Genomic DNA, 25,022 nt, shown 5'->3' with positions numbered 1-25,022 from the left:
TGCCCATCTGTATGCGAGTCCAGCGCTACTGCTCTCAGTATTCTGGGGGGCAGAGCTGACGGGGAGGCCCGTGGGACACCCCAACTAGGCTACAAAGCCCATTCCCTGTTGCAGCTTTACAGACAGATTAGTTCATAGGTGAATCATAAAAGTCATGGAGAAGTGACTAGCACTATGTAAGGAGAAGCTACAATGAAGCCGCAGTTACTACTAAGTGCCTAATGCCTAAAAACTGAGAAATGCAGGAATAGAGAAGTAGCAGCAGTCAGGTTAAACTGTGCTTTGAATTTCTCCTTATTTTGAGTGCTCTTGAGGGTGACGGAAAAAGACGTATGTGGAAACCACGTAGACTGCAATATCGAATTGCAATTGTATGTAAAAACATCTTAAGCAAAAGCTCTTGACAACGTTCTTCTCAAAAATTACTTTTTCACTATACAATGTTCTTACAGTTTCTCATTACCTGAAGAAAAAACAATTTGCACCTAAGAGCAGATTGCTTGTTTGCTAAAGCTCTAGCTTTTGTTTCCTTCAGGAAACACTGGAATTATCTGGGCTCACTATGTGCTAAGGTTACACCTACCCCCTGCTGTGGCTGTGCTGCAATGCCATGAAACTTCCAGCTCTATTATTTCAGGGAATTGTTTTTCAAGGCAGCTGTACAAAATGTTTGTATAGGCAGGTGTTTTGTTGTTTTTTGGGATTTTTTTTTTTATACCCAGACCTTCCTGCTCCTTGGAATTCCTCTACTTCTGTAACAAGGGGTTTTAAGAGTAATTATCTGGCATAGAAACTTTTCTGTTCATAACTCTGGAGACATAATTGGGCACTGGGAGCAGCTGCACAAAGCTTTGCTCTGATATACCCCTCATAACCACTGACACTTAGAGGTAAGCTGGGGTGTTGAGCTCCTTTGGGAACTGCTGAGGAGCTCAGAATCAACTACTTTAAACAGCTTTTCTAATATGAAAACAGCAGAAATCTCTTAGCTATTCTCTTGCACAACATAAGGAACTCTTGCTTACATCCTGAAGCTGCCTGACTGTGCTGGTTCCTAAATTCTTACCTCGGGTTTGGTGAAATTCCAGGCTTAGAAAGTGGAGGGAAGAAAGAGCATTAGGCATATGGTCCCCAAAAATGCAAAATGCAGTTCCATGGAAAAAATTCCGATAGGTAGAAAACAGGTTGTATGTCGGTTTTTAGTGTTGAAGAACTTAATTTCACTTTTAGAATTTTTGTCATGCAGGATTTTTAATTGTGTACCATTTTAATCATGTTGGAAAGGTATTGATATAGCTCACCTTGGGGTATGGAAAATTCACCAGTTGTGCAATTTTTACAAAAAAGGTTGTTATTTTTTTATATGGGTGGCAATAGAGCCTATGACAAGACATAATTCAGGAGGATTCCATGTGTTTCCATATGGGACCACATCTAAGTCATTTTCCCCACCCTACACTGTTTACATCTGTGCATGCTGTAGACTACAACTGAATCTGATGCAAAAACAAATCCACAAGCTTCATCCTTCATATTTTTCTAACTTTCAAGAAATGGAAACTGCAAAATACTAAACAGGTTATTAGCTGTTTGGTAAAGTCTTCCAGTCTACAACATGATGGTTTGGAAATTCAGTTCAAATTACTATTGTGTTGAATGACTGCCCATGAAGGAATAGGTGGTATTATTCTTACGGAGAGTTATGCTGAGTGAGATGATCTCTTTCTTAGTAAGTACTCATTTCAAGTGCTGATTATAAAGAACAGTGATGAAGAAAGAAGAAAACACCTAGTCAAGACCACTAGGCATCTTTCCCATAAGAAATCTGGAATTCATCATTTTTACATGGATGTAAACCAGAGTAATCTGCATGATTTGTAAACCTGGAGGTTATTTTCACCTCCTGCATGAGTCAGCTAGAAGTAGAGAATATTTTTATGTTTTTAAATGAATTAATATTTCCATATCTTGAAATATTGATAGAATAGGGATCTAAATGCAGGCCTGATTTAGTTTTCTCATGGTGACCTTAATACACATCACATAAAAGATATGTAGATGTGGCATTAGGGACATGGCTGAGTGGTGGACTTTGCAGTGCTGGGTTGGACTCAATGATCTTAAAAGTCTTTTCCAACCCAAACAATGTCATGATTCTTTGTTATTTCCTTGTTTCCTTTTGTATTTAACTCTTGGTGAACAGATTCTTAATACCTTTGTTCCAACAGAGCTTGTCTGCCATCACAAAAGTCTACACTTCAGAAGGAAACCAAGCTCTTTGGCAACCCTGAAATTTTCACACAAAAGGTCAGCCTAGTTCTTTAATGGACCTTACACACATTCTGGGGACAGAAAAAAATCAGTTCCACAGGTATAAGATACATAATTTCAACTTCATGTTTTTAATATCAGTTAGAAAGGGTTCTTAATAACATAAACCTGTTTATTTAATGATTCACTTGCCTTAATTACACAGTAGCAAGCTGTCGTGATTCCATCCTGCATTATTGCATAAGGTCTTCTTAAAGCAGATTATTATTTCTGCAAAGGATAATTAACTGCAGGAATACATCTTTAGACCATCCCCACAGCTTTCTTGCTTTAGCTGACTAGCAAGTCCTGTGTTATGAAAAAGAAGCAGATTTCTCGTGCTGAAAGACATCATGGTCATGCCTCTTTACTTCTTCTAGCTGGATCATTGGGAATTGTACTTGTTTTTCAAACCATTTGGCTACAGTGAGAAGCTGCTGCTCCTGGAATGAACGTCCAATGAACTGAAGCCCAACTGGCAAGCCTCTCTCTGAAAGAGCTGTAGGAACACTTATGGCTGGCAGTCCTGAAGGAAAGAAAGATACATATACAAAGACTTGCTATTAAACAGTAGTTGGAACAATTTTTGTAGCAATTCTAAAAGAACCAGAAGAAAAATTATGTAGAGAAGAACTACTAGCTAAAATAATTTGAGCCAATGAACTACTGCTAGGTGATCACAAGAAATTAATTAGACTGATTTAAGGATCCAGCATCCTTTGAAAAGATAATCAGTTCTCCTTAAAAAGAGATTTCTGTTTCCAGAACTTGAACAGATTCATCTTACCTGCAGCCCACACTCATTTCCAAAGTGCCCCACTTTAAAATCTAGTCTTACATTTTCAAGCATTTAATAAACTATCGTTATACTTGGTTATCACTGAGAATTACAACATGGGAGTGAAATACCTTGATTCTAAAGAGGAGGTTAAATAGCTAAAGGGACCAGACATTAAAAATTACAAGGCAGGGGAAAACATAGTTGAATTCCTGTCCCTACTCACCAGCCATGTTTGCAGCTTGTGTTAGGATGTCATCTTGAGCACTGCGGGTTCTGTTGTCTTCTTTGATGAATTCCTTATATGGTGCTGCATCACTCAGAGTGGTAGGAGTGAGTAAAACATCAACACCGCTCCGGAAAACCTTCACAAAGTCATTGGCAATGAGACGTCTGACTTTCTGTGCCTTGACAAAGTACTTCTCATAGTTCCTGGAAAGAAATATGGACGTGAGCATATGACATTTTAATTCCAAAAATACAGAACTCAATTTCTTAGGTACCGTAAAAGAGACAAGCCCAGTGTTCCCTTTGGATAAAATTTTGACCCACACTGGTGCTTAAGTTTTTGATTTACTGGATGCTTAGCATAAACACCATGTTTATGACTCTCATAGCAGCAAAGTTGTCAGAGTAGGAAGAGATGAGGGCATTCAGCTAAAGAAAAGCGAAGGGAAAACAAAACCCTTACAATTCAAAACAACCCTTACAAAATCAAAATAATACTTTTATGACTGTGTGGAAACTAAACTGTGTATTGAATTTCATAGAATCAGAATATCCTGAGCTGGAACTGGACTTAAAACTATGCATGTGTTTGTAGTATAATTCTCTATAGAATACTATAAAGACCTTATTTTTCCCTAACCTTTTGTTTTCCCCCCTCACATAAACATGTGATCTGTGGATTTCCATCTTCACACAGCTCTGAAACAGAAACACATTAGTCAGCTTTATGTCTATTATTTCTTCTAACTTCATATACAGAACTGGTAAATGTGAAATCCTTAAATTCGGGAATGTTCAGTTTCAAAAGTAACTGCCATCTAAACCCACAACTACTTGGGAAAGGTAAAAAAAGAGAAAAAAGGAGGAGGAAGAAGGAAAACAAGAAAAAAAAGATAATAGCAAAAAGAGGAAAGAAAGGAGGAGAGAAAAATGGGAAAGGGGGGGGAAAGGAGGGTGGAAAAGGAGGGGCAGAAAGAAGGCGGGGGAAAGGAGGTGGAGGGAAGGTAAGGATGTATTAACAACTGCTACATGACAGTGTTTATAGACAAAAGAACTGAAACTGCCCAAAAGCTACTTGTTAGACTAACCTAAAGATTTAAGATTCTGAAAAAAATTGCAATGAAAATGGTTATAATCAATAATAAACAGCAGATTCAAGTAGCTATATCTTGGGAATTAGACCTTTTTCTACAATAATTTCTGAAATCAGCCTAGCTGTTAACTTCAGAAAGTCTCTAAGTGCCACATTCACACATCTTATAAATATCTCCAGGGATGGTGACTCCACCACTTCCCTGCATAGCCTGTTCCAGTGCTTGACAACTTTCAGGGAAGAAATTTTTCCTAATATCCAATCTAGATCTCCTCTGGTGCAACATAAGGTTGTTTCCTCTTGTCCTTTCACTTGTTACCTGGGAGAAGAGACTGGCCCCCCCCTCGCTACAACCTCCTTTCAGGTAGTTGTAGAGAGAGTGATAAGGTCCCTTCTCTTCTCCAGGCTCAACAATCCCAGCTCCCTCCCCTACTTCTTTTAAGACTTGTGCTCCAGATCCTTCACCAGCTCCATTGCCCTCCTCTGGACTCACTCCAGCACCTCAACATCATCCTTGTAGTGAGGGGCCCAGAACAGAACACAGGATTCGACGTGTGGCCTCACCAGTGCCAAGTACAAGGGAAAAATCACTGCCCTTGTCCTGCTGGCCACACTATTCCTGAGACAGGCCAGGATGCCGTTGGTTTTCTTGGCCACCTGGGCACACTGCTGGCTCAGGTCCAGCTGCTGTTGACCAGCACTGCCAGGTCCTTTTTCACCAAGCTGCTCTCCAGCCACTCTTCCCTCAGCCCGTAGCACTGCAGGGGGTGTTGGGAGCCAAGGGCAGGACCCAGCACCTGGCCTTGTTGAACCTCATACAGTTGGACTTGGCCCATTGATCCAGTTTGTCCAGATCCCTCTGGAAAGCTTTCCTACCCTCCAGCAGATCAACACTCCCACCCAACTTGGTGTCGTCTGCAAACTTGCTGAGGGAGGACTCGATCCCCTCGTCCATGTCATCTCTGAAGATGTTAAACAGAACTTCCTGAACAATCACCTAGTTACTTATAAAGATTTCAAAAGCAAGATAAATATAAGTTGAAAAAGGCAACATTTGCAGGAGACACAGATGGGTTTTCCTTACCAGGTATTCTAAGGATGCTTTCTGGACCCTGTGCTCTTCAAAAGTAATTTACTGTGGACAGGAACACAATTCTCCTGTTCAATCTTGATGGGAGCCAATTACAATTCCTTCACCGAAGAGTTAACTATGTGAATTGTAAAGCAGCCTTAGGAAAGCTGATCTGGGCAGTTGTAAGCAGAAGGAGCACACTTGGCAGGAATATCGTCATTCCATAAAAGCTGGTTGTTACAGATTGACTGACAACATTCCTGTCTCTGAGAGCAATTAAGAAGTCACATCTGATGAATACTCATGCTGACAGAGCTCTTTCAAAGCAACTGCACTACAGAAACTGATTACATGACTAATATTTTTTGTTAGTATCTGAACAAATTCAGACAGAGAAAACCAGCGCTTTTACTAACACAACTTGGGCCTCTTGTATAAGGACTGAAAGCTAAAAATGTAAAACTGATCCATGGACCAGCTTCTATTTGTGAGCTGGATAAAACCCCGTCTTCTGTAAAGACATCAGTACCTCTGCCAGCGCCTCTCTTTCCCTACACGCTGAGGCAAAGAGCTACAGTTAATTTAATTGACATATCTTTGGCTTTCTCTAGAAGACCTTGCTAGAATGTACTAGCAGCTTTTCTGTGCACTTTTAATGAGATCAACAACTACAGAACTTTTAACACTTCAACAGTAATGGCTTCAGTATGATTTCAATGTCATACCACAGGGTGGAGATTTTTGCCTAATTTAACTAATGGAAGCCAATAATATTCTGGTAGGGAAAAAATTATCACTAAATTGCTTTACTTATTTAATTTAGGAGGCTCACTGTTAAGACTCAGGGAAAACACTTTCATTTACTACATATTGTATAGCTAAAGCAATAATAAAAATACAAGGAGCCACTAGTTAAGAATAATTTCTTTTTCATGTCACGATGAACCATTTGCTTAAAAATTTTCTAACTTGGCAAATTTCAATTTCAAGAGGTTCTGCTTACTGTTTCAACAAGAAATAGTTTCCCGACAGAATTCTTCCTCTTACAACATCATTAAAACCTTCTCGCCGTGTTGCAGCATACATACTTTCTGTGGACTCGTTCATGTCAGAACGGTGTCCTGAAAAGAAAAGGCATTTTGTATATCAATACTTCTTGTAGTCCTTAAGATTTAACAACATTAGGTAATGTTATACATAGTGATACAATAGGCCACTGTTTGCTGCAGTCTGACATGCTACTATTCTGGAAAAACAACAAAACATATTTCTGTTTTATTATAGAAATGCTAAAGTAGATTTTGAGCCCGCTCATGGGTCTAGTAGTAGTGACATATATTAAAATAGGCACTTACATATTTTTGTCTGGACCAGGTTTTTTGCTATATTCCATTGTGGAGAAATAACACCAGACATAGAACCACAAAAAAAAAGTACATCTATAAAAGCTAACAATTTTTCATGGCATCCAGCAGTGTTTCTACTGTCTGAGAAAAAAGTTTTTTCAATGGCCTTACCATATTCCAGTCCATCAAACCTGGCCATATTTGATGCCACCTCTGCTGTGCACAGCACGTGATAGCAGACAATCGAGTAACGGGTGTGTGGTAGACTCACTTCAACCACTTTAGCACCTGCATTCCGAAAGAGGTCAGCAGCCTTTGACCAGACAGCCAGAATTTCACCAGACAGCCCTGGTGCATGATATTCCTTAGAGGAAAAACAAGAAGGGGAGTGATTTTACATGCTGGTTTACTTCTAGTAGAGACCAGAATGCAAATAATCCTTGCTAAAAATACGTTGAAACCATTATGTTACCACTATATGACTTAAAGTACTTATTAAAAGCTTTTTGCATCTACTAAATATTATACAATCAAGCAGTATTAAATTAACAGGATTGAGTCTTCTTAAGAGTATTATGTCCATCTTGGTAGGATCAGCCTACATATCGCAATCGTGAAATTTCAGCAGTTTCTCCTGAAGGAGAAATTACCCAGTTATCCCCTTATTTATCTGTTCACTGAGACTGTACTGAACTGCTCTGAAACTAGGGTTGCTGTGAGAAGGAAAGATAAAAAGAAATTATGGCCACATTGTAGCAGTGGCAACTGGCACGCCTCAGTGAAACAAAGCAAGCAACTCCCACCAAAGAGTAACTACAATCGAGGAGCTGGGAGAAGACTGAAATAAGCTGTGTTGCTGTTAAAGAGCTAAGTTAAAGATATTCCATTAAAACTCTCTATTTTTGCTTCAGTTCTAACCCACAAAAAGAGGCATAATACTGTCTGATTTCTGAGTAGCTATGGCTTATGTTTCATGTACGCATGCATCTGTTTAGGATAATCTGTAGCAGCATAAAAACAGCTATCCAAAGGTTATAAATAATTAACCAATACCACTATTTTAGATTTATCAACATCTAAACAGTATGCAGCTAATTAATTTTCTAGGCATATAATTTTTTGCACTTCACAGATCCTGAATAATTGGTCAGTGGACATCTCTGCTTACCAAATTAAATCTTTTGGTATGCCCATTCTAGCACAGGTTCAGTAGCTGAGAATCAAACTGGTAGATGTTATTCACATTGTCGCTTTGAAGGCAGCGCCTTTCATAAATTAAAAATAGGCTGGAGTCCCAGATGTTGTTCCTAAATTGCAAGTACCCTTATAGTTACAAACATCATCCAGTTGCATACAACTGATGCCAGATTACAGCTCTTTCCATCCTTACTAGAGCTCTGCAAGTCACAGTTCCTCTCAATTGCCACTCAATTGCCTTTAAAATTCTGCTTTGTATTAACACAGTGCCATTTAGACAAGTATCTCAAAGCACTGCACAAACCAGTACCAACCTCACTGTGTGAGAAGAACACCAAGAGCAACTTGTTTGAGGTTACAGAGGTTACTAATGAAAGAGCAACAGAGAGAAACAAGAACTGTGAAGTTCCCCATTTCCCCTGAAGTTCCCGACAGTGCTTCCCACAATGATGACAAAATGTTTTAGCATACGCTTACTCATTACACATTAGCATACGCTTACTCCAAACAGCATGAAGAGGCAACAGAGCAAATACTGCTTTTTTTCCAGAAGCTGCTTGTATTGTCTTCACAGTTTTAAATCATGAGAGATTGGGAAGTGGTGGGCAAGACACAATTTTTTTTCAAGTGCCCTATTTGCCGATTTGTCGTTCCTGTCCACAACTGTTGACAGGATTTAAATGTTACCTTTGGAATTCCTATTGAGAGCTTGCTGACATCAGTCAAATTGGGTAGTTCAAATGGCTTAAAGCTGTCCTGAATTGTGGTAGAGTCTTTCGGATCATGTCCAGCAAGTGAACCTGAAATATGACACGACACATGAAGAAAAGGAAAATTGCGCATTAGTTACCCAGAATTCAGTTTGTTTTGAGCCAATGTTGTAAAACAAAGACATATTACAAAGTAATACCTAAGACAACTGCTGCGTCATCCACACATCTGGTTAGGATTCCTGGCACATCCATGGAGTTCACTAGAGGAATGAGACCATGGCGAGAGATCAGTCCATATGTTGGCTTTAAACCTACTACACCACAGTGAGCAGCAGGGTTTCGGGTAGATCCTCCTGTGTCTGACCCTAAGGCTCTATGGTTTTAAAAGGATCATCATTAGTAAAATAATTCAGAACATTTCCAAATAATAAGAATGTGCAGCTTTAAGATGCATAGATTTAAAACTCTGTGAATTCTTCCAGATTAGAGGTCATCATCACACAGCCTAAATCTCAGTCTTTTCCCTATTTTATTGCTTATCTGTTCTTTGATTTTTATTAGGGTCTATGAATTAGCCATCAGGAGAGCCCAAGTCTCTTCACAAATAGAGGCAAATAGGTAGAATTCAGACCATCTGAAGATGGCCCCAAATCCCTTCTTCTGCCTTCTCTGTTGATCTGTTCCAATAATGTGGACTCCAAAAGATACATCTCTTGTGATCCAGAGCACAATTTTCAACACTAACATCTTAGTTACTCAGTAGCCAATGCACTATGAATAAGCATCTTCCAGTATACTTCCAGAATAGTGACACTTCTTACCCCTAACAACAAGGCATACTTTGGAAAATCTAGGATGTTTTTCCTGTTTCCAAACCTACAAAGCATAGCATCAGAACTCCCAGTTTACAATAGCTTAGGTACAATTAGGACACATTATTTTTTTATTATTTTTTGAATTTGACTTCCTTTTTTGTTCACAGGTGAAACCTTGTTCTTTCTAAATTGAAATTTTTATTTCAAAAATTGTAATGGAATTGGAGATTCATACTAAAATGAAACACACTCTTCTGTTGTTTTTAGTAAATTTAACTCAAGGACTATTAAAAAAATACAGCAACTTTCATTCAAATCTTTGCCAAAACCAAATTAAACTAAACAAGTGGGTATAATTTTTACTGGGATGGGTATATGACCTTTCCCATAGGCATCTGTTTCTGAAATGGCTGAACCAATTCAATTGACTTTCCTGAAGTGGAACTTTTTTTTTTTAAAGCTTATGTGTTGATATAAAACATCCTCATTTTTGTAGCATTTTTGTACATCCAAATCTCAAACGGAAAAGACAAAGACTGGCAGTGTTCCCGATGCTTGAAAGACAAGTAGATATATAATAGGTTATAGGCTATAAAATAGCTGGACAAAAAATCTCCTTGATCTGACAGTGTGCTGAGGGGCACAAAATGAAGTTCAGTACAGCCAGCAACATAAGGAAAGATGCCAGACCCTATCAGGATCATGACAAGGACCAGCAGTTCTTGGGAATGGCTGCACCAAGTTCAGTTTCAACAGTATTAAAATGTTGAGTAGACTGTATCCTAGCAAAGGGCAATGAGTTGAAGAGATGTATAATAAGAAAAAATAATTTAAAAAGCTAAAAAAAAAGTAATTAACATTAGCAAAAGAAGGTTTAACAATAGAATATATGATAGTAATGTAGTCTATGGGTAAACAAGGACAAAGTAATTAAAGAGCACTCTCAAATACCTTCCAAATAAGAGTACAATTGAAATAAAATTCTATAAAACATGCTCAAACATGTAGTTCTAAAAAATTTCAAAAAATGCAAGGTGCAAAATTTTAAGGATCAGTTTTCTTTAAAGGGTCAGATGGGGATGATAGTATAGACAACTGATTTGCTAAATAGCATGTTGTTATTCCATGCAGTTAATAATTACCATTAAAAAAAAAAAACCAGCTTCCTTTAGGAAAAAAACCCATCAAACCACCCCGAATACACACCTGCCAAAAAAACCTCAAATACGAAAACAGAAAAGTTTTTTAGTATCTGTGTGGTAAGTACTGTGTACCCTTTCGTTAAATCAGAGATTTGAAAACTTTAGATCCCAAAGCTCATGCATTACTATGTAACTATGCTATAAAAACAAAGGAGGGGAGGAATGATTATTATGCTGTTACAAATTAAGGGATCTCCTAATTTGCTAAATTACATTTTCAGCACACATTTGTCTAACACACTCACTAAGGAAGAGAATGTGTCACAAACCCTGTGAGACTTTAAAGAGATTATGGGGGAACAAGAGTAAAACCGTCACTCCTTTACTGCTATTATAGTTCATACAGTGCAAAGTGGTCATGTCAGTACACTGAATAATACTTGAAGTGAATAAGCCTAAATTTGCCAGCATGGATTAATTCTGGCTTCATGACATGCCACGAATAACCTAGGGATGATGAAATAAAATCTTGCACGCCAGTGCCAACAACCCTCCCATTTCATACTAGCTTATGAGAAAATTACAAAATTAAGACCTTCTAACGTATTTTGAGACATTTATTGAAAAACAATTCTAAAAGCCTCTTACGCAAAACACGTGAAAGACGACACAGCAGCCGCGCTGCCTCCTGAGCTCCCTCCTGTTATTACCCAGTTAGACTCTTTGTCCTCAGAATGGGATTTTGGGACAGATTTTTCCTTGTATTGTCTTGAATAACTCCAGGGATTTCTGACTGGTCCAAATACTCCATCTGTACTCCCAGACCTAAGACAGAAAGGACAAATACAGACAGAAGTGAATATTCACCAATTTTATTTTTTTTCATCCAATTCCTCATCCTTCATTCTAGCAAATTCAAGTCCAACACAGAAGAACATAATCACAAAGATATAAAACTGATCTAGGCTCTGTAAAAGTAAAGGTGCACATCTGCTTCAAAACAAAGGCATTCTGTTTTTCTAACCTTGCATTTTGATGCAAGACCACAGTTGTGGGGAAAACCACGCTACTAGAGGTGGGGAACAAGCTCCACAATAGAGGAACAAGCTCTTCTCTGTAAATGACACACTGTTACTCACTCTGTAGCCCTCTGCTGAGGCCACGGGTTGCTGGTTCAGAGCGCTAAAGTGGTGTCTCAGAAAATGCCTTCAGTCACCTTATGGTCACCTAAGTGTGAGCTGCCACCAGAAGCAGGGGCAGAGGGTACTTGCCTCCTTCCTCACAACCTCCACCCCATGTTCCTCAACTCCAAGATGCCCATGTTACTAGCCAAATCATCGGGCAGAGCAACCAGATGACAGCAGTTGAGAACTAACCTCAGTGAGACATCATTACTTTAGACCTGGATCTGCTCCCTGATCAAGCTCATGGTGCAGCTATGCTGATATTAGCATAAGAGACCATGCAAACACACAGACTAGAAATGATAAGCCAGTGTTGGGATAAGCCTTTTTAGGAGAATCCTGTGTCTTAATAAGCTTAGACAAGTTGCAATACTGCATAATCAGATTTTTGCCACGCTTTTTGCCTGCTCTTTCTCAGAGGAATATATCTTTTACACAGAAACTACTTTATTCAAACAATAAAGTCAAAGTATTTCCACCCCTTCAATATGAATTCCCAATCAAACCTCTGTCTTCAGTTTAAGTAAAATAAAAATAAAATCAAAACACAGCATTTAATTGTTTCTCACAGGTAACTAAAGTCCCAGGCATTCCCTTCCAGACCCAGCAGTTGGTGTGACAGAGATAGCCATCCCTAAAGGTCTGATTCTGTTCCCTGCTACAGCTTGGCAGCCTTTGCTGATTTGCTGAAGAACCAATTTGTAAGAGCACTTTTCAATGTGCTCCTGACAAAAAGTCAGCAACACTAGCGTAGGTAACCTAAAAATGTTGCTCTAATTAGCCTGTTTGCAGCAAATCAGGGACTATTCATACAAATTACTCCAGTGGGTGACTGGCAGAGGCAGTGGCTGCCACTGGGGGCATGATTATAATTAGCTATGGGCAAAAACCACCAGTAAGGAGGGAGAAAAATGCAACAATTAACTGTGTTGTAACCAATTCTACTAACAAACTACTGGATCTGGAAGAAGGCTGCTTGTCCTTGTCCTTCTGCAAAGGCTGGACCACTTCCTCCCTCTCAAGCACAGCTACAGTTGGCACTATGTTCATAAAACTCAGCGTCTCTATCATTTACACAACAGTATAAACGCTCAGGGAGAAGTTCATGCAACTCTATATACTCTTCACAGGTAAGTATTCATTATTGTCTACCTCAAAGAAACAGGAGTTAAGGACTACAGGTACACTGGAACAGATGGTGTGTATTCCTTTTTATGTACAATCATACATTCAAAATAATAAACATCACTCACCCCATTGCAAATTCATCTAGGTTTGTTTTGCCTAAAAGCACAGCTCCCTGATCCAGTAATTTCTGAACTACTGTAGCATTGTAAGGAGAAATATAACCTGAAAACAATCAGAACAATTGAGTGATTTATGAGATACAAATTCCTCTTACAAGTAGCTATTCTGAACATTTCAGAATTGTCATTACCCGTGCATAAGAACTGTCAGTTCACAGTGGCAGAGTTTTGCTTCAAGGTAAAATGAATAATTTTCAAAATTTAACAAAAGTAAACCAAACACTGTTTAGTTTGCAACATCATTTCTTTTCCTCCACAAATCACAACCCAGTAATTCTGGATTATACGTGCCTAAAGTGTGAGGTAAGACTTCACATAAACAAAACACCACAAGGGTAGCAAATTACTGCGTTCAGTGAATTTGCAGGAACTGTATAAAATGAGAAGAAATGAGAAACAGCTCTTTACAGGAAAGTGCTAAACTATCTTAAATTATCTCCCATTACCATGAGATAAAGGAGCATATTGTTAACCACAAGGTGAAATATTAACTGGCTATCCTATGTCCCTCCTTTGCCACTTAGACTCCACATAACATAGGATGAGAATCATGACAGGGACATAAGATCTCAGGTAATAATCAACTAATTTTGTGAATACTGACAGGGGTTTCTCTACCCCCACCTTCAACAGGAACAAGGACATCACTCCTAATACTCACTGCAATCAATCACAACAGGTCTGATAATGTGCTTCAATGAAAAGCATCTCAGGTAATGTAACACTTTTTAAAATAGCTAAGTCATGCTTTGTTTCTTCTGCTACTAAAAATCCCATAATCAGATTAGGATTCTGCTGATTTACTTATGTCATCTTCCACAAAACTTTATAGAGTTTTACTTTGTGCAGAATAAAATAGATATAAGAAATATCTTCTACTTTTGCTTTTACATTAAAAAACCCCACTGTAATGCCTTGAAAACGATCATGACATGTTAATCAAACAATGAGTTTAAGAAATTAAAACAAAGCATTATACAGAAGGTTTGTATGTCGGGATTGTTAATGCCTAGTCTTCCTACTGCCATATGAAAAAAATACTTGAGTCAACAATTATCAAAACAACATCAACAACAAAAAAAGGACAGTCTTTGGATTTTGCTAGGCAGAACAGTACTGACTGGTCTCCTCTGGATCTAAAAGTAATGCGAAGCAAAACGCCAATTTTTGAACAATTCTCTTTTAGTATATATGTTATAATAAAAATTGTTATAATTAAAAGCATGTAACTAATAAATAAAGAGATAATGTGCTTAGAAGAAGAAAAAGATGCATCTGTGATACCAGATGAACTTGGCCAGTGAAATTTGCTAAGTGTATTTCCTCAAATGAGTCCAGCTCATTTTTTTGAAAATATTTAGATATCTGGAAGACTCCTCTCCATAAACCCTCTAAAGAGCAAGAGTTCTGAAATGAGATCTGATTTTACTTTAAAAGTTTTACTGTACCTCTCAGCATGTTTGATGCACATGTTGTCTCAATGCCAGCTGTATTAAAGTTGTCTTTTACTGCGATAGGAATTCCATCTAGAACACCCAGGGGCTGACCTGCATTAGGAATGATTGCAAACACAACACAGATTAAAGCAAAGTGCGCTATACATACAGCTTTCTCATCAATTACAGTTTGCATTACATGTCCCTGTGGGTGGTTTTTGGAAGCAAGAATGCTATCCACTTGACCTTTGATGGTTGTCTGTTACGTTTTCAAGAACCATCTTCCATTCCAACTCTGGCATTGAGCATTCATTCTGCCCAGACCAGACCTGGCTCTGCAGATGTGTCTAAGAGCCCTGCAGATGTGCCTACGCCAACAAGACAGGCAGCTGCTTCCATACAGGTTAGCTATCCCAGAGGCGTGCATAGCTCTTCCAATGTGACCACGCAGGGCTTATTTCAGCCATAGGTGCTGCTAAATCCATCATTAGGCTGGGAGCCATAAACTCTGCCTACCTGACATATACAGTAGATATTACCTAAAAAATTACTAAAGCAGAGGAGATTTCCAAAGTGGCTGATTATCAATCATCCAGGAAAAAAAAAAATTAAAAGGCCTATGTCAGAAAGCAAAACTTTCTTAAGCTGCTAGAGGGCACCAAGTGTCACCCAGGAAGGGAAAAAGTACCCCATGACGTGAAAATTTGCCTTTCCTGTCTTTTTTTGAAATGCAAAGCAAAATGAGGATGGTTAGCCTCTAAATGCTGCAGATAACAGGAATATATGAATGAATATTTATAGAATTGCTATGTTATATTAACATAGTAATAACTGCAATTAACAAAGCTTTAATTTGCCTTCTTCATTAAAAACCTGATCGGCTGAGCCAGGTGTTTGCCCCATCAACAGGCCTGTGAAGGGCCACTGCATCTGCCTATTTGTGGTACCTGCTGCTGGCTACACATCCAAAATAAACTGCTGAAGGAAGAAAGAGGCACCCAGTAGCAGTGCTGTCAGAGAGGCACAGAGCCTGTTAAACGTGCAGTGCCTCATTTGGTCCAGGTTTTGCCTCCCGATTCTGAACTAAATACTCTTCTGAGTGCCAAGTGTACACTCATACAAACCTCAACCACAACCCTCATTCCCCAATAGTCAAACAAGCAGCACAGACAGAGAAAAGATGCTTCATCTAACACAAAGAGCTCCTCCGCAGCACCCTTTAAAGGACTGATAGGAGTTACAAACAGACACACCTCTTTTGTATCGTTCCTCTGATGCTTCAGCCTGCTTCAAAGCGGTTTCTTCTGCTACGGTAATATAGGCATTAAGAAACTTGGTGCTTTTGATGAACGACAGGCACTGCTGGTAGAGCTCCGTGGGAGAGACACGTCCTTCCTTCAACGCCACCGACACCTGAAAGCATCACTGAAAATAGTCAGGAGGAAAGGAAACCCTCCAACACCACCTCTGAAGTGTTAGTGAGCCACCCATTTCTTTATTCTGGCCAGAGAGATGTAGTGGATCATCTCAGCCACATATGACCCTTTCAAGACTATTCACCTGTATTTATACACTTTAGCAAAAAAAGAGAAATGAACGTTCATTGGTTCTAAAATACATAATTCTCTTAATTTAATTAGTATTCTATCCTTTACTGGCTAATTTGGTCCATATTCTTCGCTTCTCTTATCATTCTTGCTTAAGACAGAGAGTCGCCAACTTTCAGGTTATAATGCCTTTCTTAATCCTCTCTGTCTCTTCTGGTTACTCCAACATGTCTTTGAAGGACTATAAATTTAAGATCCCAGGTGACTAACCTTCAACTCCCTCAAGCTTTGTTTATTGAAGCTTATCAGAGCTAGTACAGAGAAACTCAAAGCTTCGGTGATTCAAAGATAAAACCGGCAACACTGTGTAAAGGAAAAAAAAGAAAAAAGGAACCTAGCTACTTGCTACCACTAATTAACATTTTAGGAAAGTTACGTAATTTCCAACAAAAGCGCAACCCCCCCCTTTCAAGACAGACAGGTGACAGAGCCAGCGCCGGGGCGCACGGGTGTGAGAAACAGTCTCTAAATATCCCCAATTTCTGAGGATAAAGCGCGATCCCCGCGGAGGGAAGGTGCCCACAGGAAATGCTCCCAAGAGACCCGCCGTGGCTGAATCCCCGCCACTGCGGGGAGCGGGGCCGCGGGGGGATCCCGGTCACCTTGCGAGCCTGTCCCACTCCTCAGCACCCCCTCCCCGCGCCTCGGAACTCCTCCCGCTCCGGGCGGCCTGGCCCCCCTCACCTGGCGGAGAGAGGCGCGCAACATGACTGCCCGTGTCCCGCCGCCTCCTCACGCCCGCCCAGCAGCCGCCGCCACCACCACCACCACCCTGTCCCCGGCGCGCCGGCCGCTTGCCGCCATTTTGCCGCAACACGCAGCGGCGCCATTGGCAGGGCCGCCAAGAAGGCGGCCGCCCATTGGCTGCGGTGCCGCCGGGGCTGAGCGCGGAGGCGAGCGGGAGAGGTGTCTCCCGGTCCCCGTGCCCGTCCCGATCCCGGTCCGCGGTCCCGGTCCCATCCCGGCTGCCCCGGCCATGCTGTCGCGGGGGGCGGTGGGCTGGCGGGCGCTGCGCTGGGCGGGCGGGCGGCCGCGGGCCCGTGGGCTCCGCACCTCTCCGCGGGCTCGGAGCGCCATGCCCAGCTGGGTCATAGACCGGTACGGCAGCAACGAGGTGCTGCGCTTCACCAGGGACATGGTGTTCCCCATCATACACTTCCCGAACGAGGTCATCATTAGGGTTCACGCTGCCAGCCTGAACCCCATCGACCTCAGCATGAGAAGTAAGTGCCGAGCCCGGGCGGCCTTGGCCGGGATGGCCAGGGGCTGTGGCGGGGCTGCGGCTCCCGTGGCCCCCGGAGTGGTACCCGGGCACCGTCCTGCCCCGGCACACACTCGGACAGTGTCCGGGGGCTGCCTCAGCGCACGTGTTGCACTGAGCCCCGTGGGACACCGCCGCCTCTTGGACACTTAACTTTTGTCAGGTTCTCAGGGAAGAACGGTACGAAAAGTTTTTTTTATAAGTTCTTAGGGAAGAACGATACAAAAAGCCGCTGACGGGAGCGTGTGTGTTGCCGGGGTAAGCTTTTAATCGAGGGACCAGCTGCAGTGCCCCCGCAGGCTTGCGCCTCACAAGCCATCATCCTTCTGCCAGTAGCATAAGCATGGTGGGATTTTCTCTCCTGGTCTCCTCCCCTCTCCCCACCGACTGGGTGGTGCTACTCTCCTGGCCAGGAGACTTGCTCGTTCTGGGATCAGCGTTCCCCCTGAGAGGAGCTGGATTTTCCAATCTCTTTGAGGTGAATGAGGCTGAAGGTCAAAGTTGGTGTCAAGTCAGCACCTGCGACCTACTACTCTCCCCCTGTTGCTTATTGCCGTGCCCACCCTGAGTTGGCATCTGAGTACCTGCTGTCATCTCGCCCGGGAAATCTGTATCTTTCCCTGTCCAGCTCGTTGTATTTGAAACATTTAATCGGATTTTTTTTTCCTGCAATTTCAAGGGTCAAAATAGGAGAAGGAAGTTGTGGTAGTGGAATACCTTATATTTCGTGTTGAGAAGTGATCTTACATATCAAATCAAATTCAGTAGAATATGCAAATATATCCACAGGAAGCCTGCTGACAGAGCTGTTTTGGGTCTCTAATAAATGAATTAAAAAAAAAATCTTTGCATATAGTTGGGGCTTTGATTATGGGACATTTACCACCTGAGGATTTCTGTTAAATGACCCACTTGAAGTGCTGGGCTGCAAGTAGTATTTTGAGTCAGTTATAAAAGCATTTGAAAGAAACCATGTTTTCATCCTTCTTTCAAGCTGCCTGATTTTTTGTTTGCTTCTTTTCAGTATTAAAAAGCATTCTGTCATGATAGGGTACCTAGGCAGACTTGTCCACTTACTTGAATGGGCATATGTGCCTGAATGCAGACTTTTTTTAGGCTGAGCAGTTATTAGATGGGTAATTCTGAGCCTTCAAAGCATTTACGTGTTACTTACTGAGTAGAAGTTCAGGTTACTCATCTTGGGAGATGTACCGTAATATTTTTTAAAATTATGTTCATGTTGCTTTTTACAGTACTTTTTTTGGAAAGAGCCATCTCATGGGTAAATAAGCCAGAATGAGGTTTGCTCTTTATTTGTAAAATCTGTGAAAGTACAAAATATTGCCGATTTTTTGCATGCTTGAGTTATAACAGAATTGAGGCCCATTTTGTACAGACAATGCTTTCTAATTGGAACTGTCCAGTTAATAAACAAAAACTCAGTATGGTATGTCATGGTTATTTTCATGTTTTGCAGGTGGTTATGGTGCAACTGCCTTAAACATGAAGCGAGATCCCCTGAAACTCAAAACCGAGGAGACTGAATTTCCGCTAACACTTGGTCGAGATGTCTCTGGTGTTGTTATGGAATGTGGACTGAGTGTGTCTTATTTCAAACCTGGAGATGAGGTGATACTACTAGTCTCTTTTTTTTTTTTCTTAACATGTATAGTTAAAATATGCTCTAAGATGTTCAACTTTCATTTTCCTTTTAATTTTTTTTTAATTTTGTTGCACTCTTAATGAGGCCCATCTGGCAGTAAATTCCTAGAATACTTTCTTCCCTTCATTTTTTGTCTGAAAAAATGTGGTCTTTCAGAGACTTGCTTCTGCAAGTTAATTACCCTTCTGGTTTTTTAGGTTTTGACCCATTCCAGTGGTAGCAAGAGTGGAATTTATTTATTTTTAAGTGCACTCAAAATATTGCTTCCCTTTTGACTGAAGATAGAATTCTAACAGGAAGGAATTAGTTTTTCAGTTTTTTTCATGAGTAATTTAGGATAGGAACTTTGGCTTAACTCAAGAACCACTTCATGGGCCCCGACAAATACTTGATACTATTTGCTTTCACCTTCACCAGTTGCGTTCACATTTCAGCAATTTCAGTATAGCAAATTCTGAATCTGCACCACCCCTACCCCTCTAATCTGGGCTTTCCTGGTATGGGAGTAGTTTGGGGGTTCTGGAAAATTATGTGTTACACATAGTGCAATGGTACAATCACACAGTCATCAGTTTTGGGATGGTTAAGCTAAAACTGGTTTCTGATAAACAATGAAGACATTCTGCAAATCGAAAAAAAGATGTTCTTAAGGAAGGAAGCTTTTCTATGTACATACAATCATGTGCAAAGTTAAAAAAATTGATAGTTGTTTTCTGTTTGGTTTTAGGTGTGGGCAGCAATTCCTCCATGGAAACAGGGCACTCTGTCAGAGTTTGTGGTAGCTAGTGGAAACGAGGTAAACTTTAAAAACTGTGGCTAACAGACTGTAAAGACTGGCATTTTTCTTCTTGAGTGTTTAAGTAACTGTACGTTTCTTAGTGCTTGAATTCATTTGTACTCCATTTACTTATGAAGATGGTTGGAAAAGTGCAATACACAATCCGTAATTCAGTAAAGCTTGCTGAAATATTTCAGTGTCACATCAGATCTGCTGTGTGACTTACATATGCTTTTATTTCAGGTGTCTTTCAAGCCAAAGTGTCTCAGTCACATAGAAGCTGCTGCCCTACCATACGTTGGTCTCACTGCGTGGTCTGCACTTAACCAAGTAGGAGGACTGAACAAAAGTAATTGTAGTGGCAAAAGGCAAGTAAATGATTTTGGTGCTAAAACTAAAGTTGTTCATTTTTATATTGATGAGCTGCTTCTAAGACATGTCCAGCAGTGATGAAGACTGTTACACCATGACATTCACAAAGACTGATGCCTGAAGATGTTAGTTCAATCTACACAGCTGCTGAGAGAGGCTTCTTTAAGAGAGGCTCAGGTGAGGTCCATAACTGAAGAGTGTACCGAGTCACTTGCTTTTCACTTCCTCTGTGTAGTGACTGTATAAAGGTAGAAAATGCCCAGAGAAGTTGAGGATGCCCCATTTCTGGAAGTGTGTAAGGCCAGGTTGGATGGAGCTCTGGGCAACCTGGTCTAGTGAAAGGTGTCCCTGTCCTCGGCAGGGGCTTGGTTTGGAACAAGATGATCTTTGAGGTCCCTTCCAACCTAGGCCATTCTGTGATAATCCAGTGTATATCTAATGTATGGACTATATAGAGAATTTAAGGAAGTTATCTCTAGAAATTTATAGGGACTTTGCCTTTCTGTTTGCCTGTCCTGTTGGGACACTTAGCCAAATGTAATATCCTCTCAGTTATTTGGCAACTCTCAAAAAGCCCTCTCAAGCACAGAGATACAGTTCCCTCACTTCCTGCATATGTGGGCCATTTGGAACAGACTGGTTTTCCAGCATTTTAGAGGAAAATGAGTAGGTGACCGAGTCTTATTTGACCTGCAGGCTAGAACTTTGATGGAGTCAGGAATGCAGACAAGAAGAGGAGAACATGCAAGACAAGCAGCCAATCAAATAGAAAAATTGGCTTTGTTTATCAGCCTGTTTAATCTGACAGTGGCAGATGAGGAAAAATGCATTGAAAGATTTGAGCAAATACCATTTTTCTTCTGATAATTGAACTTTGCAGTTATTTTGACCTTTAGATGTTTGAGTAAATAGATAGCAAGACCTTCAGAATGGAAATAAGGGCAGAAGTAAAAATACTGGAGTTGAAAAAAATAATAATTAAACTTACTATGTTGCACCAAAAATTTAGGTCATAAAGCAATTATTGGGCAGTAGGAGTCTAGATGCCTGACCTCCTCTTATCTTGGCTGATACTTTGTAATGCAACACATTGCAAAGGACACCAGATCTACTGAAATTCTTCACTCATGTCTTTAGAAGATAATCAATTGAGTCGTCATTCATATGTCACAGTAAATTTCATCATGAAAATACCGAGCAATTGTTTGTTCTAGAGATGAAGAATATTTTGAGAAAATTAAATTGCAAAATTTAAAGGAGTTTCAAAGAGACGTCATTGAAATTAACTTCTAGCTAGTACTAAAATTCTAGATGATGTTGCCTTTTTATTTTTCAGTATCTAGATTTTTTTATTATCTCAACTTCTACATCTAAATAGAATTAATCTAAAGATATGTTGATAGGCTAGCCTTGTTTAAAGTTTCTTTCCAATCTTCAAGTAAGTGTTCAGATTGTTAAAAGTAAAATTCAAACTGCATTTATAAAGTGTCTTTACATTTAATATTTACTTTTATGCTCCAAATAAATATTTAATTACTCTGTCAGAAAAAAATTAATATACTTATAAAATATTGTATTTCCTACCTAGACATTTTGAACTGTAAAACCAACAGCAAATAACTTATGTGATGGTACTTTTTTCTTCTGAAAATTTTTGTATATAAGGTGCATTGAAGGGGCTGTGCAAAATTGTGTTCCTGAACTCTCAAGATAATAATTTAAAAACATAAGATGATTCCTTTAAATAATATATTTGGTAAGGAGTTATCTACATATGTGATTTTATGTTGGCCTTTTTGTCTCCTGCAGGTGTATGTAAATAGCTATGTAGAAGGGTGTGTGCACACACACGAGTGTATCTTATTTTGACAGAGCAGCTGTATTCCTTGCTGAAAGTTAACTTCACTGATACTTTATTGCAATGTTAAGACATCTTAAAAAGAGTGAGATTTTTCTTCTGGTGTGAATTGTTTTCCTTGCCTCTTTTAAGGTGGAAGGGTGGGCTAACAGTCCAACATCTGACTGTACTTTGATCTGACAGGAATATCTGATGCATTTGCACACGCTTTCACAGGTTTGTTTTTTTTTTTACAAGTTACCTGAAGCGTGCTCACATTGTTTGTGAAGCCTCCTGCTTCACTTTAATTCCAGTTGTTTCTCCATAACTTTTATTTTCTCTGACTGTAATTAATGTCAATATTCTTGTATGAGCTCAAAGTGAATGTTCATACCATCCTAAATGTTCAAAATTACTCTGTTGTGTCGATGTTTGCTGTGAATACCTGGAGAGCTTCTTCAACACTAGCTGTTAAATATCTTGCTTGCTGTATTCACAAACAGTTTGAGAAGTTCTTCAAAGTGCTTAGATTACTCTTAAGGAAAGGTCTTTGTATAAACACAGAGGCAATATTTTATGCTTTTTAGTATGCTGGGGAAAGATGCTGGATTCTTTTGCTGTAAGCTATTAGACATACACTCCTGGTTTATACTGTTACTATGAAAATTTGAATGGTGTAATACCCCAAGAAAATATTTTTTCCATGTCTGTGTGTCATTCTGTCATTTTATCTGTTGAGACATACAAATTGAGTGTAGGTTGTAAAAATTCCTGATAGGGTAAACACTTCTTGATCCAGGAATAAATCTCTTGGGGACATTTTGTTGGCATAATTAAATGAAATTTAATTTTACATCTAAATAAAATGGATATATTTATTCAATGAACACATTCATTTTATGCTAATATAAAATTTATGTATTTATTCAATAAATATATTAGCTTTCATTTTACATGTACCTGTGTCACTGAAAATTGTTAGTTGTTTATAATCCAGAGAAAATGTTAGTCCTTAATCTGTACACCCACTCCTCACCCTCTGTGTTTTGGTGGGGGACACACAGAGCTGAAACAGGTCCTGGCTCTCTGATGCTAGTTTCTGATCACACCATAGTTTCGAGCAGGGCCTGAGGAGAAGGGCTAAACTCTTAAATCTCATGGTATGCTTATCTGGAGAGATCTGCTGACTCCCTGATCGTTTGAACTGCTAGAGCCTCATATGGGACTTGGTGAATGTTGTGTCTCTGTCAGAAGGGAGGAAAGTCTGGGGTGTGAATGTTCATTTTGTTCTTTTGGGAGAATTGGTTCTTTTGGATCTCTGTAGGGTCAAATGATTTGTTAGTTTGTTCCCTTGTACGCATACTATATTAGTTTCCCTTTTCAGTGAAAACAGGTAGTTTCTATGATATTTTTTCTCCTTTCTGTATTTTCCTGAGGCATTGCAAACAAAGCTGTTCCTGCTTTGGCAGTTGCCAATGTCTGCTGTCCTGCAGTAGCGTCTTAACAGGTCCTGCACCTTCAAAAACTTCCTTGCTTGTGTTTTGCCAAACAACGTGTCTTGCTGTCATCAGGGCTGCAAAAAATGCTGATCTGTTGAGGTGTGGCACATGGATCTTCTGTGCAGACATAGTTTGCCTCTGAAATGAAGAGCTTTCTTGAAGTCACAATGTGTTTTAATAATTAGAGGTTTGGTAGAAAATAGCCCCCATAACATAGGAACAAACTGAATCTGGGAGGTATTTCTACCTGAAGAGTCTCAAGGGCTTTTATTGAAGGGGAAAAGAAAAAAAAAAAAGTCCTAGCCAAGCAGCTCCCCAAACTGAAAATGTTACCTAAATCCTTTGAGCAAAATGTACATTTTAAGATGACAACCTTCCCCAAAATGTGTAGTGGAAGAAATGCCTTTTAAGCAAAGGGTAAAATTGTAAGGGTGACTTGAAAAGGTTATTTTGAAAGGATTTAATTGTGACTGTCCTTTTTAAGGATAAAGATGGGCTTAACCCAGTATCTTGAGTGTAGCATCCTTGAGCCTTTTCAAGTATAATAAAGTAAAAATATGCATGTTGCTTCAGGCATCTGTCGTTAGAAGCCTAGTTCTGAGCACTGTGGCAGATTTAAAAGCTTCAGGCATTATGGTTTCATATTCTTAATCTGAATTTTGCAGCTTGGATCAGTGAAATGGGAGGGAACAGAATTTGATCAGTTACAAAAGAGGAAGCATTTTAAAATGGATACTGTGACCAAAGCCAAGTCTCTTAGGTTACTTCAAAGAATTTTTGTAAACTGAGACTCTAGATTGTGTAGTACAGTTTTGTAGTGTAAAAAGCAATTTCCTTCAACATCCAGCACGCTGACATTTAAAACAGGAACGTTTTAAACCAGCTTCTGAAAATTCTGAAATTTTCCTGGCAAACAGAAGTTGTGAGAAACACGATTGCCAGTCCTATGCCGGGACTTCATCTTGAATCTTCCTTTTGTTCTAGAATTAGCAAATAGGCCCAAAGTCCAAACAGTGTTTGTAACTTGAGCTGCAGTGTTCTCTACTAACTAGAATAGAATCATAGAATAGAATCATAGAATAGATTGGGTTGGAAAAGACCTCCAAGATCATCAAGTCCAACCCCTGATCCAACTCCAATTACTATATCATGGTACTAAGGGCCACATCCAATCTCTTTTTAAAAACCTCCAGGGATGGTGAATCCACCACCTCTCTGGGTAGGCCGTTCCAATGCCTGATTACCCTCTCTGTAAAGAATTTCTTCCTAACATCTAACCTAAACCTCCCCTGGCAGAGCTTGAGCCCATGTCCCCTTGTCCTGTTGTCGGTTGCCTGGGAGAAGAGACCAACCCCCACCTGGCTATAACCTCCCTTCAGGTAGT

The 25,022-nt window shown here is 39.9% G+C and overlaps 2 protein-coding genes across 4 annotated transcripts in view; one reads left to right on the top strand and one right to left on the bottom strand.

Moving 5' to 3' along the window:
* Positions 1 to 2,379: 2,379 nt before the first annotated feature.
* Positions 2,380 to 17,035, bottom strand: QRSL1 (glutaminyl-tRNA amidotransferase subunit QRSL1). Its single transcript, XM_027895248.1, has 11 exons — positions 16,913 to 17,035; positions 15,875 to 16,034; positions 14,634 to 14,732; positions 13,132 to 13,228; positions 11,343 to 11,519; positions 8,935 to 9,110; positions 8,712 to 8,824; positions 6,999 to 7,191; positions 6,485 to 6,602; positions 3,315 to 3,520; positions 2,380 to 2,836 (listed from the first exon to the last, which is right to left on the bottom strand). Exons 1-11 carry the CDS (start codon positions 16,934 to 16,936, stop codon positions 2,625 to 2,627), a joined length of 1,575 nt encoding a protein of 524 aa, XP_027751049.1. The 5' UTR covers positions 16,937 to 17,035; the 3' UTR covers positions 2,380 to 2,624.
* Positions 17,036 to 17,143: 108 nt separating this feature from the next.
* RTN4IP1 (reticulon 4 interacting protein 1) overlaps positions 17,144 to 25,022 on the top strand; it is a 25,571-nt gene continuing 17,692 nt past the window's right edge. For all 3 annotated transcript variants that reach the window (XM_027895268.1, XM_027895260.1, XM_027895278.1), the window contains exons 1-4: positions 17,144 to 17,451; positions 18,967 to 19,118; positions 19,880 to 19,948; positions 20,174 to 20,298. In XM_027895268.1, coding sequence (XP_027751069.1) covers positions 17,205 to 17,451; positions 18,967 to 19,118; positions 19,880 to 19,948; positions 20,174 to 20,298 — 593 coding nt within the window. In that variant the 5' untranslated portion in view covers positions 17,144 to 17,204. The remainder of the gene's footprint in view (positions 17,452 to 18,966; positions 19,119 to 19,879; positions 19,949 to 20,173; positions 20,299 to 25,022) is intronic.

This window comes from Empidonax traillii, unplaced genomic scaffold, assembly GCF_003031625.1.
Source record: "Empidonax traillii isolate 1590-97213 ecotype Southwest subspecies unplaced genomic scaffold, ASM303162v1 scaffold16:size2589160, whole genome shotgun sequence".
Lineage (NCBI taxonomy): Eukaryota > Metazoa > Chordata > Aves > Passeriformes > Tyrannidae > Empidonax > Empidonax traillii.
This window is presented reverse-complemented; position numbering and strand designations above follow the sequence as displayed.